The sequence below is a fragment of the Bufo bufo genome, chromosome 8 (assembly GCF_905171765.1).
Source record: "Bufo bufo chromosome 8, aBufBuf1.1, whole genome shotgun sequence".
Lineage (NCBI taxonomy): Eukaryota > Metazoa > Chordata > Amphibia > Anura > Bufonidae > Bufo > Bufo bufo.
Window position 1 is genome coordinate 1,427,775 of NC_053396.1, and position 15,518 is coordinate 1,443,292.

General features: G+C 55.6%; 1 protein-coding gene across 1 annotated transcript in view; it reads left to right on the forward strand.

Annotated features, from left to right (window-relative positions):
- Positions 1-8,150, forward strand: part of C5 (complement C5) — a 94,922-nt gene extending 86,772 nt beyond the window's left edge. Inside the window, exons 39-41 of the mRNA XM_040406009.1 lie at positions 7,398-7,481; positions 7,549-7,687; positions 7,882-8,150. Of these exons, the coding sequence (XP_040261943.1) occupies positions 7,398-7,481; positions 7,549-7,687; positions 7,882-8,023 (365 nt within the window). The 3' untranslated portion in view covers positions 8,024-8,150. The remainder of the gene's footprint in view (positions 1-7,397; positions 7,482-7,548; positions 7,688-7,881) is intronic.
- Positions 8,151-15,518: the final 7,368 nt, after the last annotated feature.

Below are 15,518 nucleotides of genomic sequence, written 5' to 3' on the forward strand. Positions count from 1 at the left end.
CCCCCTGTGTGAGGGGGGGGGAGATCATGGGGGTCTGGACTGTGAGAAGGGGCTCATAAGGATGTGCCCCCTGTGTGAGGGGGGGGGGGGCCGGGAACATCATGGGGGTCTGGACTGTGAGGAGGGGCTAATAAGGATGTGCCCCCTGTGTGATGGGGGGGGGGCGGGTAAGATCATGGGGGTCTGGTCTGTGAGGAGGGGCTCAAGGATGTGCCCCCTGTGTGAGGGGGGGGCGGGGGCAGGGGCAGATCATGGGGGTCTGGACTGTGAGGAGGGGCTCATAAGGATGTGCCCCCTGTGTGAGGGGGGGGGGGGGGAGATCATCGGGGTCTGGACTGTGAGGAGGGGCTCATAAGGATGTGCCCCCTGTGTGAGGGGGGGGGGAGATCATGGGGGTCTGGACTGTGAGGGGGGGCTCATAAGGATGTGCCCCCTGTGTGAGGGGGGGGAGATCATCGGGGTCTGGACTGTGAGGAGGGGCTCATAAGGATGTGCCCCCTGTGTGAGGGGGGGGGGAGATCATGGGGGTCTGGACTGTGAGGAGGGGCTCATAAGGATGTGCCCCCTGTGTGAGGGGGGGGAGATCATCGGGGTCTGGACTGTGAGGAGGGGCTCATAAGGATGTGCCCCCTGTGTGAGGGGGGGGGAGATCATGGGGGTCTGGACTGTGAGGAGGGGCTCATAAGGATGTGCCCCCTGTGTGAGGGAGGGAAGGGGGCAGATCATGGGGGTCTGGACTGTGAGGAGGGGCTCATAAGGATGTGCCCCCTGTGTGGGGGGGGGGGGGGGGCGGGTAAGATCATGGGGGTCTGGACTGTGAGGAGGGGCTCATAAGGATGTGCCCCCTGTGTGAGGGGGGGGCGGGTAAGATCATCAGGGTCTGGACTGTGAGGAGGGGCTCATAAGGATGTGCCCCCTGTGTGAGGAGGGGGGGGGAGATCATGGGGGTCTGGACTGTGAGGAGGGGCTCATAAGGATGTGCCCCCTGTGTGAGGGGGGTGGAGATCATTGGGGTTTGGACTGTGAGGAGGGGCTCATAAGGATGTGCCCCCTGTGTGAGGGGGGGGGAGATCATGGGGGTCTGGACTGTGAGGAGGGGCTCATAAGGATGTGCCCCCTGTGTGAGGGGGGGGGGGAGATCATGGGGGTTTGGACTGTGAGGAGGGGCTCATAAGGATGTGCCCCCTGTGTGAGGGGGGGGAGATCATGGGGGTCTGGACTGTGAGGAGGGGCTCATAAGGATGTGCCCCCTGTGTGAGGGGGGGGGGAGATCATCGGGGTCTGGACTGTGAGGAGGGGCTCATAAGGATGTGCCCCCTGTGTGAGAGGGGGGGGGAGATCATGGGGGTCTGGACTGTGAGGAGGGGCTCATAAGGATGTGCCCCCTGTGTGAGGGGGGGGGAGATCATCGGGGTCTGGACTGTGAGGAGGGGCTCATAAGGATGTGCCCCCTGTGTGAGGGGGGGGGGAGATCATGGGGGTCTGGACTGTGAGGAGGGGCTCATAAGGATGTGCCCCCTGTGTGAGGGGGGGGAGATCATCGGGGTCTGGACTGTGAGGAGGGGCTCATAAGGATGTGCCCCCTGTGTGAGGGGGGGGGGGGAGATCATGGGGGTCTGGACTGTGAGGAGGGGCTCATAAGGATGTGCCCCCTGTGTGAGGGAGGGGGGGGCAGATCATGGGGGTCTGGACTGTGAGGAGGGGCTCATAAGGATGTGCCCCCTGTGTGGGGGGGGGGCGGGTAAGATCATGGGGGTCTGGACTGTGAGGAGGGGCTCATAAGGATGTGCCCCCTGTGTGGGGGGGGGGGCGGGTAAGATCATGGGGGTCTGGACTGTGAGGAGGGGCTCATAAGGATGTGCCCCCTGTGTGGGGGGGGGCGGGTAAGATCATGGGGGTCTGGACTGTGAGGAGGGGCTCATAAGGATGTGCCCCCTGTGTGATGGGGGGGCAGATCATCGGGGTCTGGACTGTGAGGAGGGGCTCATAAGGATGTGCCCCCTGTGTGAGGGGGGGACGGGTAAGATCATCAGGGTCTGGACTGTGAGGAGGGGCTCATAAGGATGTGCCCCCTGTGTGAGGGGGGGGGGCAGATCATTGGGGTCTGGACTGTGAGGAGGGGCTCATAAGGATGTGCCCCCTGTGTGAGGGGGGGGGGGAGATCATGGGAGTCTGGACTGTGAGGAGGGGCTCATAAGGATGTGCCCCCTGTGTGAGGGGGGGGGGGGCCGGGAACATCATGGGGGTCTGGACTGTGAGGAGGGGCTCATAAGGATGTGCCCCCTGTGTGAGGGGGGGGGGGGCGGGTAAGATCATGGGGGTCTGGACTGTGAGGAGGGGCTCAAGGATGTGCCCCCTGTGTGAGGGGGGGGCGGGGGCAGGGGCAGATCATGGGGGTCTGGACTGTGAGGAGGGGCTCATAAGGATGTGCCCCCTGTGTGAGGGGGGGGGGGGAGATCATCGGGGTCTGGACTGTGAGGAGGGGCTCATAAGGATGTGCCCCCTGTGTGAGGGGGGGGGGGGAGATCATGGGGGTCTGGACTGTGAGGAGGGGCTCATAAGGATGTGCCCCCTGTGTGAGGGGGGGGAGATCATCGGGGTCTGGACTGTGAGGAGGGGCTCATAAGGATGTGCCCCCTGTGTGAGGGGGGGGGGAGATCATGGGGGTCTGGACTGTGAGGAGGGGCTCATAAGGATGTGCCCCCTGTGTGAGGGGGGGTAGATCATCGGGGTCTGGACTGTGAGGAGGGGCTCATAAGGATGTACCCCCTGTGTGAGGGGGGGGGAGATCATGGGGGTCTGGACTGTGAGGAGGGGCTCATAAGGATGTGCCCCCTGTGTGAGGGAGGGGGGGGGGCAGATCATGGGGGTCTGGACTGTGAGGAGGGGCTCATAAGGATGTGCCCCCTGTGTGGGGGGGGGGGGGGGCGGGTAAGATCATGGGGGTCTGGACTGTCAGGAGGGGCTCATAAGGATGTGCCCCCTGTGTGTGGGGGGGGGGCGGGTAAGATCATGGGGGTCTGGACTGTGAGGAGGGGCTCATAAGGATGTGCCCCCTGTGTGATGGGTGGGGCAGATCATCGGGGTCTGGACTGTGAGGAGGGGCTCATAAGGATGTGCCCCCTGTGTGATGGGTGGGGCAGATCATCGGGGTCTGGACTGTGAGGAGGGGCTCATAAGGATGTGCCCCCTGTGTGAGGGGGGGACGGGTAAGATCATCAGGGTCTGGACTGTGAGGAGGGGCTCATAAGGATGTGCCCCCTGTGTGAGGGGGGGGCAGATCATTGGGGTCTGGACTGTGAGGAGGGGCTCATAAGGATGTGCCCCATGTGTGAGGGGGGGGGGGCAGATCATTGGGGTCTGGACTGTGAGGAGGGGCTCATAAGGATGTGCCCCCTGTGTGAGGGGGGGGGGAGATCATGGGGGTCTGGACTGTGAGGAGGGGCTCATAAGGATGTGCCCCCTGTGTGAGGGGGGGGGGAGATCATGGGGGTCTGGACTGTGAGGAGGTGCTCATAAGGATGTGCCCCCTGTGTGAGGGGGGGGAGATCATCGGGGTCTGGACTGTGAGGAGGGGCTCATAACGATGTGCCCCCTGTGTGAGGGGGGGGGGGCCGGGAAGATCATGGGGGTCTGGACTGTGAGGAGGGGCTCATAAGGATGTGCCCCCTGTGTGAGGGGGGGGGGGGGGGCGGGTAAGATCATGGGGGTCTGGACTGTGAGGAGGGGCTCAAGGATGTGCCCCCTGTGTGAGGGGGGGGGCGGGGGCAGGGGCAGATCATGGGAGTCTGGACTGTGAGGAGGGGCTCATAAGGATGTGCCCCCTGTGTGAGGGGGGGGGAGATCATGGGGGTCTGGACTGTGAGGAGGGGCTCATAAGGATGTGCCCCCTGTGTGAGGGTGGGGCGGGGGCAGATCATGGGGGTCTGGACTGTGAGGAGGGGCTCTCATAAGGATGTGCCCCCTGTGTGGGGGGGGGGGGCGGGTAAGATCATGGGGGTCTGGACTGTGAGGAGGGGCTCATAAGGATGTGCCCCCTGTGTGAGGGGGGGGCAGATCATCGGGGTCTGGACTGTGAGGAGGGGCTCATAAGGATGTGCCCCCTGTGTGAGGGGGGGGGGGGCGGATAAGATCATGGGGGTCTGGACTGTGAGGAGGGGCTCAGGGATGTGCCCCCTGTGTGAGGGGGGGGGCGGGGGCAGGGGCAGGTCATCGGGGTCTGGACTGTGAGGAGGGGCTCATAAGGATGTGCCCCCTGTGTGAGGGAGGGGGGGGCAGATCATCGGGGTCTGGACTGTGAGGAGGGGCTCTCATAAGGATGTGCCCCCTGTGTGGGGGGGGGGGCGGGTAAGATCATGGGGGTCTGGACTGTGAGGAGGGGCTCATAAGGATGTGCCCCCTGTGTGAGGGGGGGGGCAGATCATCGGGGTCTGGACTGTGAGGAGGGGCTCATAAGGATGTGCCCCCTGTGTGGGGGGGGGGCGGGTAAGATCATGGGGGTCTGGACTGTGAGGAGGGGCTCATAAGGATGTGCCCCCTGTGTGAGGGGGGGGCAGATCATCGGGGTCTGGACTGTGAGGAGGGGCTCATAAGGATGTGCCCCCTGTGTGAGGGGGGGGGGCGGATAAGATCATGGGGGTCTGGACTGTGAGGAGGGGCTCAGGGATGTGCCCCCTGTGTGAGGGGGGGGCGTGGGCAGGGGCAGATCATCGGGGTCTGGACTGTGAGGAGGGGCTCATAAGGATGTGCCCCCTGTATGAGGGGGGGGGGGATCATGGGGGTCTGGACTGTGAGGAGGGGCTCATAAGGATGTGCCCCCTGTGGGGGGGGGGGGGGGGGGCAGATCATGGGGGTCTGGACTGTGAGGAGGGGCTCATAAGGATGTGCCCCCTGTGTGGGGGGGGGGGGCGGGTAAGATCATGGGGGTCTGGACTGTGAGGAGGGGCTCATAAGGATGTGCCCCCTGTGTGAGGGGGGGGCGGGTAAGATCATGGGGGTCTGGACTGTGAGGAGGGGCTCAGGGATGTGCCCCCTGTGTGAGGGGGGGGGCGGGGGCAGGGGCAGATCATCGGGGTCTGGACTGTGAGGAGGGGCTCATAAGGATGTGCCCCCTGTGTGAGGGGGGGGGGGCGGATAAGATCATGGGGGTCTGGACTGTGAGGAGGGGCTCAGGGATGTGCCCCCTGTGTGAGGGGGGGGCGGGGGCAGGGGCAGATCATCGGGGTCTGGACTGTGAGGAGGGGCTCATAAGGATGTGCCCCCTGTGTGAGGGGGGGGAGATCATGGGGGTCTGGACTGTGAGGAGGGGCTCATAAGGATGTGCCCCCTGTGTGAGGGGGGGGGGGGGCAGATCATGGGGGTCTGGACTGTGAGGAGGGGCTCATAAGGATGTGCCCCCTGTGTGGGGGGGGGGGCGGGTAAGATCATGGGGGTCTGGACTGTGAGGAGGGGCTCAAGGATGTGCCCCCTGTGTGAGGGGGGGCGGGGGCAGGGGCAGATCATCGGGGTCTGGACTGTGAGGAGGGGCTCATAAGGATGTTCCCCCTGTGTGAGGGGGGGGGAGATCATCGGGGTCTGGACTGTGAGGAGGGGCTCATAAGGATGTTCCCCCTGTGTGAGGGGGGGGGGAGATCATGGGGGTCTGGACTGTGAGGAGGGGCTCATAAGGATGTGCCCCCTGTGTGGGGGGGGGAGATCATCGGGGTCTGGACTGTGAGGAGGGGCTCATAAGGATGTTCCCCCTGTGTGGGGGGGGGGGGCAGATCATCGGGGTCTGGACTGTGAGGAGGGGCTCATAAGGATGTGCCCCCTGTGTGAGGGGGGGGCAGATCATCGGGGTCTGGACTGTGAGGAGGGGCTCATAAGGATGTGCCCCCTGTGTGAGGGGGGGGCGGGGGCAGGGGCAGATCATCGGGGTCTGGACTGTGAGGAGGGGCTCACGAGGATGTGCCCCCTGTGTGAGGGGGGGGGGCAGATCATGGGGGTCTGGACTGTGAGGAGGGGCTCAGGGATGTGCCCCCTGTGTGAGGGGGGGGCGGGGGCAGGGGCAGATCATCGGGGTCTGGACTGTGAGGAGGGGCTCATAAGGATGTGCCCCCTGTATGAGGGGGGGGGGGATCATGGGGGTCTGGACTGTGAGGAGGGGCTCATAAGGATGTGCCCCCTGTGTGAGGGAGGGGGGGGGCAGATCATGGGGGTCTGGACTGTGAGGAGGGGCTCATAAGGATGTGCCCCCTGTGTGGGGGGGGGGGGGGCGGGTAAGATCATGGGGGTCTGGACTGTGAGGAGGGGCTCATAAGGATGTGCCCCCTGTGTGAGGGGGGGGCGGGTAAGATCATGGGGGTCTGGACTGTGAGGAGGGGCTCAGGGATGTGCCCCCTGTGTGAGGGGGGGGCGGGGGCAGGGGCAGATCATCGGGGTCTGGACTGTGAGGAGGGGCTCATAAGGATGTGCCCCCTGTGTGAGGGGGGGGGAGGCGGATAAGATCATGGGGGTCTGGACTGTGAGGAGGGGCTCAGGGATGTGCCCCCTGTGTGAGGGGGGGGCGGGGGCAGGGGCAGATCATCGGGGTCTGGACTGTGAGGAGGGGCTCATAAGGATGTGCCCCCTGTGTGAGGGGGGGGGAGATCATGGGGGTCTGGACTGTGAGGAGGGGCTCATAAGGATGTGCCCCCTGTGTGAGGGAGGGGGGGGCAGATCATGGGGGTCTGGACTGTGAGGAGGGGCTCATAAGGATGTGCCCCCTGTGTGGGGGGGGGGGGGGGCGGGTAAGATCATGGGGGTCTGGACTGTGAGGAGGGGCTCAAGGATGTGCCCCCGTGTGAGGGGGGGCGGGGGCAGGGGCAGATCATCGGGGTCTGGACTGTGAGGAGGGGCTCATAAGGATGTTCCCCCTGTGTGAGGGGGGGGGAGATCATCGGGGTCTGGACTGTGAGGAGGGGCTCATAAGGATGTGCCCCCTGTGTGAGGGGGGGGAGATCATCGGGGTCTGGACTGTGAGGAGGGGCTCATAAGGATGTTCCCCCTGTGTGAGGGGGGGGGGCAGATCATCGGGGTCTGGACTGTGAGGAGGGGCTCATAAGGATGTGCCCCCTGTATGAGGGGGGGGCAGATCATCGGGGTCTGGACTGTGAGGAGGGGCTCATAAGGATGTGCCCCCTGTGTGAGGGGGGGGCGGGGGCAGGGGCAGATCATCGGGGTCTGGACTGTGAGGAGGGGCTCACGAGGATGTGCCCCCTGTGTGAGGGGGGGGGGAGATCATGGGGGTCTGGACTGTGAGGAGGGGCTCATAAGGATGTGGTATTAAGTAGACATTACAGTAAATTGTGGGCGGCAGGTCCAGGGAGTCGGGGTCATCGGTGGTTGTGACTGAAGTATCACCATGCTGTTTCCTGCAGCCTATAAAGTGGAAGCCGCAATGTCTGAGGACGAGGGGGAGTTTGTGAAGTACACGGTGACCATCGTGGATATATTCAATAAAGGTAAGTCAGGTGACAGCGGTAGTAATGGCGGTGGAACTCAGCGCTGACCGCGTCGTCTCCTCCACAGGCTCCGCCTCAGTGAGGTTTAATAAACAAGTGCGGCTTATCAAGAAGAAGACATGCGACAAGTTCAGTCTGCAGCGCGGGGAGCGCTACCTGATCATGGGGAAGGACGGCCTCCAGCTCCGAGGAGAGCGTGAATTCGAGTAAGTAACGCCCCCGCGGCGCCAGAGTGCGGGATAACGTAATCTGTCATCACCCAGCTTTCTCAGTCTCCCGAATCCTATTGGCGCTGTGGAGAAGTGCGGGAAACCTGGCTGACCAATCCCACTGATGATATCATCAGTGCCCCGCTGTCAACTCATTGGCTCTAGCTGGTCACATGATTACTCCCTTGCAGGTACATGTATCCCCTAGACTCCAGCACGTGGGTGGAGTGGTGGCCGGAGTCCTCATCCTGCAGCACTCGCTCCTGCACGCAGTTCCTCACCGTCCTGGAGGATTTCTCAGAGAGCATACTTCTGGATGGCTGCAAGCCGTAGTCACTGCTGAAGATTTGTCACATTGTTTCACCCCAGTTAGCGACTGTGTCACTTTCCTGTTTTCTTGTGTTTTTACTTTTTTCCAAATATGTACATAATAAAACAAGTCACATGACTGATCACTGTGCACGCGGGTGCTGGGCGTCTCCTTACTGCTACTTGTATGAGCTCCCTCTAGTGGTGGCTGTATAATCTGTATGTAGTGACCTCCCTCTAGTGGTGGCTGTATAATCTGTATGTTGTGAGCTCCCTCTGGTGGTGGCTGTATAATCTGTATGTTGTGAGCTCCCTCTGGTGGTGACTGTATAATCTGTATGTAGTGAGCTCCCTCTAGTGGTGGCTATATAATCTGTGTGTAGTGAGCTCCCTATAGTGGTGGCTGTATAATCTGTATGTAGTGAGCTCCCTCTAGTGGTGGCTGTATAGTCTGTATGTAGTGAGCTCCCTCTAGTGGTGGCTGTATGATCTGTATGTAGTGAGCTCCCTCTAGTGGTGGGTGTATAATCTGTATGTAGTGAGCTCCCTCTAGTGGTGGCTGTATAATCTGTATGTAGTGACCTCCCTCTAGTGGTGGCTGTATAATCTGTATGTTGTGAGCTCCCTCTGGTGGTGACTGTATAATCTGTGTGTAGTGAGCTCCCTCTAGTGGTGGCTGTATAATCTGGATGTAGTGAACTCCCCCTAGTGGTGGATGTATAATCTGTATGTAGTGAGCTCCCTCTAGTGGTGGCTATATAATCTGTGTGTAGTGAGCTCCCTATAGTGGTGGCTGTATAATCTGTATGTAGTGAGCTCCCTCTAGTGGTGGCTGTATAGTCTGTATGTAGTGAGCTCCCTCTAGTGGTGGCTGTATGATCTGTATGTAGTGAGCTCCCTCTAGTGGTGGGTGTATAATCTGTATGTAGTGAGCTCCCTCTAGTGGTGACTGTATAATCTGGTTGTAGTGAGCTCCCTCTAGTGGTGGTTGTATATTCTGTATGAAGTGAGCTCCCTCTAGTGGTGGCTGTATAATCTGGTTGTAGTGAGCTCCTCCTAGTGGTGACTGTATAATCTGTATGTAGTGAGCTTCCTCTAGTGGTGGCTGTATAATCTGTATGTAGTGAGCTCCCTCTAGTGGTGGATGTATAATCTGTATACAGTGAGCTCCCTCTAGTGGTGGCTGTATAATCTGTATGTAGTGAGCTCCCTCTAGTGGTGGCTGTATAATCTGTATGTAGTGAGCTCCCTCTAGTGGTGACAGTATAATCTGTATGTAGTGAGCTCCCTCTAGTGGTGGCTGTATAATCTGTATGTAGTGAGCTCCCCCTAGTGGTGGCTGTATAATCTGTATGTAGTGAGCTCCCTCTAGTGGTGACTGTATAATCTGTATGTAGTGAGCTCCCTCTAGTGGTGGCTGTATAATCTGGTTGTAGTGACTTCCCCCTAGTGGTAGCTGTATATATCTGTATGTAGTGAGCTCCCTCTAGTGGTGGCTGTATAATCTGTATGTAGTGAGCTCCCTCTAGTGGTGGCTGTATAATCTGTATGTAGTGAGCTCCCTCTAGTGGTGGCTGTATAATCTGGTTGTAGTGACTTCCCCCTAGTGGTAGCTGTATATATCTGTATGTAGTGAGCTCCCTCTAGTGGTGACTGTATAATCTGCATGTAGTGAGCTCCCTCTAGTGGTGACTGTATAATCTGTATGTAGTGAGCTCCCTCTAGTGGTGGCTGTATAATCTGGTTGTAGTGACTTCCCCCTAGTGTCGCTGTATATATCTGTATGTAGTGAGCTCCCTCTAGTGGTGGCTGTATATTCTGTATGAAGTGAGCTCCTTCTAGTGGAGGCTGTATAATCTGTATGCAGTGAGCTCCCTCTAGTGTTGGTTGTATAATCTGTATGTAGTGAGCTCCCTCTAGTGGTGGCTGTATAATATGTATGTAGAGAGGTCCCTCTAGTGGTGGCTTTATAATCTGTATGTAGTGATCTCTCTCTAGTGGTGGCTGTATGATCTGTATATAGTGACTTCCCCCTAGTGGTAGCTGTATATATCTGTATGTAGTGAGCTCCCTCTAGTGGTGGCTAACTGCAGGCATGCAGAAATGTCAGAGCAGGGATTGGATCTTTCTATGAAGAACATAAGAACGATTATATCCTTCTATTGTCATGAACGCCAGGTTGACAACTTTTACCTGCACTGACACACTGTAACAGACCCCACATCTTAAAAACTAAAAAGAGCAGAAGAAACCTTTGTGCAACAATTATGTCCAATGACATGATGTTTCAGCAGTGACTGCAGGGAGAACAGGGACATTACAGAGCAGCAAGTGACAGTGAGTAAAGCAGAAACCCTTTATATCATTATGCAGGACAGCTTACTGTAAACTGGTGAAACTGGGAAGATTGTCCCCTGAAACTGGTATTACCTTATATATTACACCTAAATTTTTAGAGACAGACAGCACTCCGTTTATGCTTGTGAAATCAGTGAATTTTTTTATTATTATTCAGCATGTCATAATTAAGCAACGTTTCGGGTCATACAAGAAAGACCCTTCATCAGGCCACTCTGTAGCGCTGTAATGTAAAAATTTAAGTTCAAGTTCCTGAGGTGGAGTCGGCAATAAACCTAGACATGCACCCGAAAGTGGCCGAACTATAGGTGTCCGTGCTGTGACCTGAATAATTAAGACTTATATTTTACACCAGCATCCCGTATGACTTCATACTAAAATGGCTGATAACAGGGGGCAATAGACTGTATTCTCCTGTCCTACAGTCATCCTCTCCCCTGAAATGGCTGATAACAGGGGGCAATAGACTGTATTCTCCTGTCCTACAGTCATCCTCCCCCCTGAAATGGCTGATAACAGGGAGCAATAGTCTGTATTCTCCTGTCCTACAGTCATCCTCTCCCCTGAAATGGCTGATAACAGGGGGCAATAGACTGTATTCTCCTGTCCTACAGTCATCCTCTCCTCTGAAATGGCTGATAACAGGGAGCAATAGATTGTATTCTCCTGTCCTACAGTCATCCTCTCCCCTGAAATGGCTGATAACAGGGGGCAATACACTGTATTCTCCGGTCCTACAGTCATCCTCTCCCCTGACATGGCTGATAACAGGGAGCAATAGACTGTATTCTCCTGTCCTACAGTCATCCTCTCCTCTGAAATGGCTGATAACAGGGGGCAATAGATTGTATTCTCCTGTCCTACAGTCATCCTCTCCCCTGAAATGGCTGATAACAGGGGGCAATACACTGTATTCTCCGGTCCTACAGTCATCCTCTCCCCTGAAATGGCTGATAACAGGGGGCAATAGACTGTATTCTCCTGTCCTACAGTCATCCTCTCCCCTGAAATGGCTGATAACAGGGAGCAATAGACTGTATTCTCCTGTCCTACAGTCATCCTCTCCCCTGAAATGGCTGATAACAGGGGGCAATAGACTGTATTCTCCTGTCCTACAGTCATCCTCTCCCCTGAAATAGCTGATAACAGGGAGCAATAGACTGTATTCTCCTGTCCTACAGTCATCCTCTCCCCTGAAATGGCTGATAACAGGGAGCAATAGACTGTATTCCCCTGTCCTACAGTCATCCTCTCCCCTGAAATAGCTGATAACAGGGGGCAATAGACTGTATTCTCCTATCCTACAGTCATCCTCTCCCCTGAAATGGCTGATAACAGGGGGCAATAGACTGTATTCTCCTGTCCTACAGTCATCCTCTCCCCTGAAATGGCTGATAACAGGGGGCAATAGACAGTATTCTCCTGTCCTACAGTCATCCTCTCCCCCTGAAATGGCTGATAAAAGGGGTAGTAGACTGTATTCTGTCCTACAGTCATCCTCTCCCCTGAAATGGCTGATAACAGGGAGCAATAGACTGTATTCTCCTGTCCTACAGTCATCCTCTCCCCTGAAATGGCTGATAACAGGGAGCAATAGACTGTATTCTCCTGTCCTACAGTCATCCTCTCCCCTGAAATGGCTGATAACAGGGGGCAATAGACTGTATTCTCCTGTCCTACAGTCATCCTCTCCCCTGAAATGGCTGATAACAGGGGGCAATAGACTGTATTCTCCTGTCCTACAGTCATCCTCCCCCTGAAATGGCTGATAACAGGGAGCAATAGACTGTATTCTCCTGTCCTACAGTCATCCTCTCCCCTGAAATGGCTGATAACAGGGGGCAATAGACTGTATTCTCCTGTCCTACAGTCATCCTCTCCCCTGAAATGGCTGATAACAGGGAGCAATAGATTGTATTCTCCTGTCCTACAGTCATCCTCTCCCCTGAAATGTCTGATAACAGGGAGCAATGGACTGTATTCTCCTGTCCTACAGTCATCCTCTCCCCTGAAATGGCTGATAACAGGGAGCAATAGGCTGTATTCTCCTGTCCTACAGTCATCCTCTCCCCTGAAATGGCTGATAACAGGGGGCAATACACTGTATTCTCCGGTCCTACAATCATCCTCTCCCCCTGAATTGCCTGATAACAGGGGGCAATAGACTGTATTCTCCTGTCCTACAGTCATCCTCTCCCCTGAAAGGGCTGATAACAGGGGGCAATAGACTGTATTCTCCTGTCCTACAGTCATCCTCTCCCCTGAAATGGCTGATAACAGGGAGAAATAGACTGTATTCTCCTGTCCTACAGTCATCCTCTCCCCTGAAATGGCTGATAACAGGGAGCAATAGACTGTATTCTCCTGTCCTACAGTCATCCTCTCCCCTGAAATGGCTGATAACAGGGAGCAATAGACTGTATTCTCCTGTCCTACAGTCATCCTCTCACCTGAAATGGTTGATAACAGGGGGCAATAGACTGTATTCTCCTGTCCTACAGTCATCCTCTCCCCTGAAATGGCTGATAACAGTGAGCAATAGATTGTATTCTCCTGTCCTACAGTCATCCTCTCCCCTGAAATGGCCGATAACAGGGGGCAATAGATTGTATTCTCCTGTCCTACAGTCATCCTCTCCCCTGGAAATGGCTGATAACAGGGGGCAATAGACTGTATTCTCCTGTCCTACAGTCATCCTCTCCCCTGACATGGCTGATAACAGGGGGCAATAGATTGTATTCTCCTGTCCTACAGTCATCCTCTCCCCTGAAATGGCTGATAACAGGGGGCAATACACTGTATTCTCCGGTCCTACAATCATCCTCTCCCCCTGAATTGCCTGATAACAGGAGGCAATAGACTGTATTCTCCTGTCCTACAGTCATCCTCTCCCCTGAAATGGCTGATAACAGGGGGCAATACACTGTATTCTCCGGTCCTACAATCATCCTCTCCCCCTGAAATGGCTGATAACAGGGGGCAATAGACTGTATTCTCCTGTCCTACAGTCATCCTCTCCCCTGAAAGGGCTGATAACAGGGGGCAATAGACTGTATTCTCCTGTCCTACAGTCATCCTCTCCCCTGAAATGGCTGATAACAGGGAGCAATAGACTGTATTCTCCTGTCCTACAGTCATCCTCTCCCCTGAAATGGCTGATAACAGGGAGCAATAGACTGTATTCTCCTGTCCTACAGTCATCCTCTCCCCTGAAATGGCTGATAACAGGGAGCAATAGACTGTATTCTCCTGTCCTACAGTCATCCTCTCCCCCTGAAATGGCTGATAACAGGGGTAATAGACTGTATTCTCCTGTCCTACAGTCATCCTCTCCCCTGAAATGGCTGATAACAGGGAGCAATAGACTGTATTCTCCTGTCCTACAGTCATCCTCTCCCCTGAAATGGCTGATAACAGGGGGCAATAGACTGTATTCTCCTGTCCTACAGTCATCCTCTCCCCTGAAATGGCTGATAACAGTGAGCAATAGATTGTATTCTCCTGTCCTACAGTCATCCTCTCCCCTGAAATGTCTGATAACAAGGGGCAATAGACTGTATTCTCCTGTCCTACAGTCATCCTCTCCCCTGAAATGGCTGAAAAGAGAGGGCAATAGACTGTATTCTCCTGTCCTACAGTCATCCTCTCTCCTGAAATGGCTGATAACAGGGAGCAATAGATTGTATTCTCCTGTCCTACAGTCATCCTCTCCCCTGAAATGGCTGATAACAGGGGGCAATATACTGTATTCTCCTGTCCTACAGTCATCCTCTCTCCTGAAATGGCTGCTAACAGGGGGCAATAGACTGTATTCTCCTGTCCTACAGTCATCCTCTCCCCTGAAATGGCTGATAACAGGGGGCAATAGACTGTATTCTCCTGTCCTACAGTCATCCTCTCCCCTGAAATGGCTGATAACAGGAGGCAATAGACTGTATTCTCCTGTCCTACAGTCATCCTCCCCCCTGAAATGGCTGATAACAGGGGGCAATAGACTGTATTCTCCTGTCCTACAGTCATCCTCTCTCCTGAAATGGCTGATAACAGGGGGCAATAGATTGTATTCTCCTGTCCTACAGTCATCCTCTCCCTGAAATGGCTGATAACAGGGAGCAATAGACTGTATTCTACTGTCCTACAGTCATCCTCTCCCCTTAAATGGCTGATAACAGGGGGCAATAGACTGTATTCTCCTGTCCTACAGTCATCCTCTCCCCTGAAATGGCTGATAACAGGGGGCAATAGACTGTATTCTCCTGTCCTACAGTCATCCTCTCCTCTGAAATGGCTGATAACAGGGGGCAATAGACTGTATTCTCCTGTCCTACCGTCATCCTCTCCCCTGAAATGGCTGATAACAGGGAGCAATAGACTGTATTCTCCTGTCCTACAGTCATCCTCTCTCCTGAAATGGCTGATAACAGGGGGCAATAGACTGTATTCTCCTGTCCTACAGTCATCCTCTCCCCTGAAATGGCTGATAACAGGGGGCAATAGACTGTATTCTCCTGTCCTACAGTCATCCTCTCCTCTGAAATGGCTGATAACAGGGGACAATAGACTGTATTCTCCTGTCCTACAGTCATCCTATCCCCTGAAATGGCTGATAACAGGGAGCAATAGACTGTATTCTCCTGTCCTACAGTCATCCTCTCCCCTGAAATGGCTGATAACAGGAGGTAATAGATTGTATTCTCCTGTCCTACAGTCATCCTCTCCCCTGAAATGGCTGATAACAGGGAGCAATAGACTGTATTCTCCTGTCCTACAATCATCCTCTCCCCTGAAATGGCTGATAACAGGGGGCAATAGACTGTATTCTCCTGTCCTACAATCATCCTCTCCCCTGAAATGGCTGATAACAGGAGGCAATAGACTGTATTCTCCTGTCCTACAGTCATCCTCTCCCCTGAAATGGCTGATAACAGGGGGCAATATAGACTGTATTCTCCTGTCCTACAGTCATCCTCTCCCCTGAAATGGCTGATAACAGGGAGCAATAGACTGTATTCTCCTGTCCTACAGTCATCCTCTCCCCTGAAATGGCTGATAACAGGGAGCAATAGACTGTATTCTTCTGTCCTACAGTCATCCTCTCCCCTGAAATGGCTGATAACAGGGGACAATAGACTGTATTCTCCTGTCCTACAGTCATCCTCTC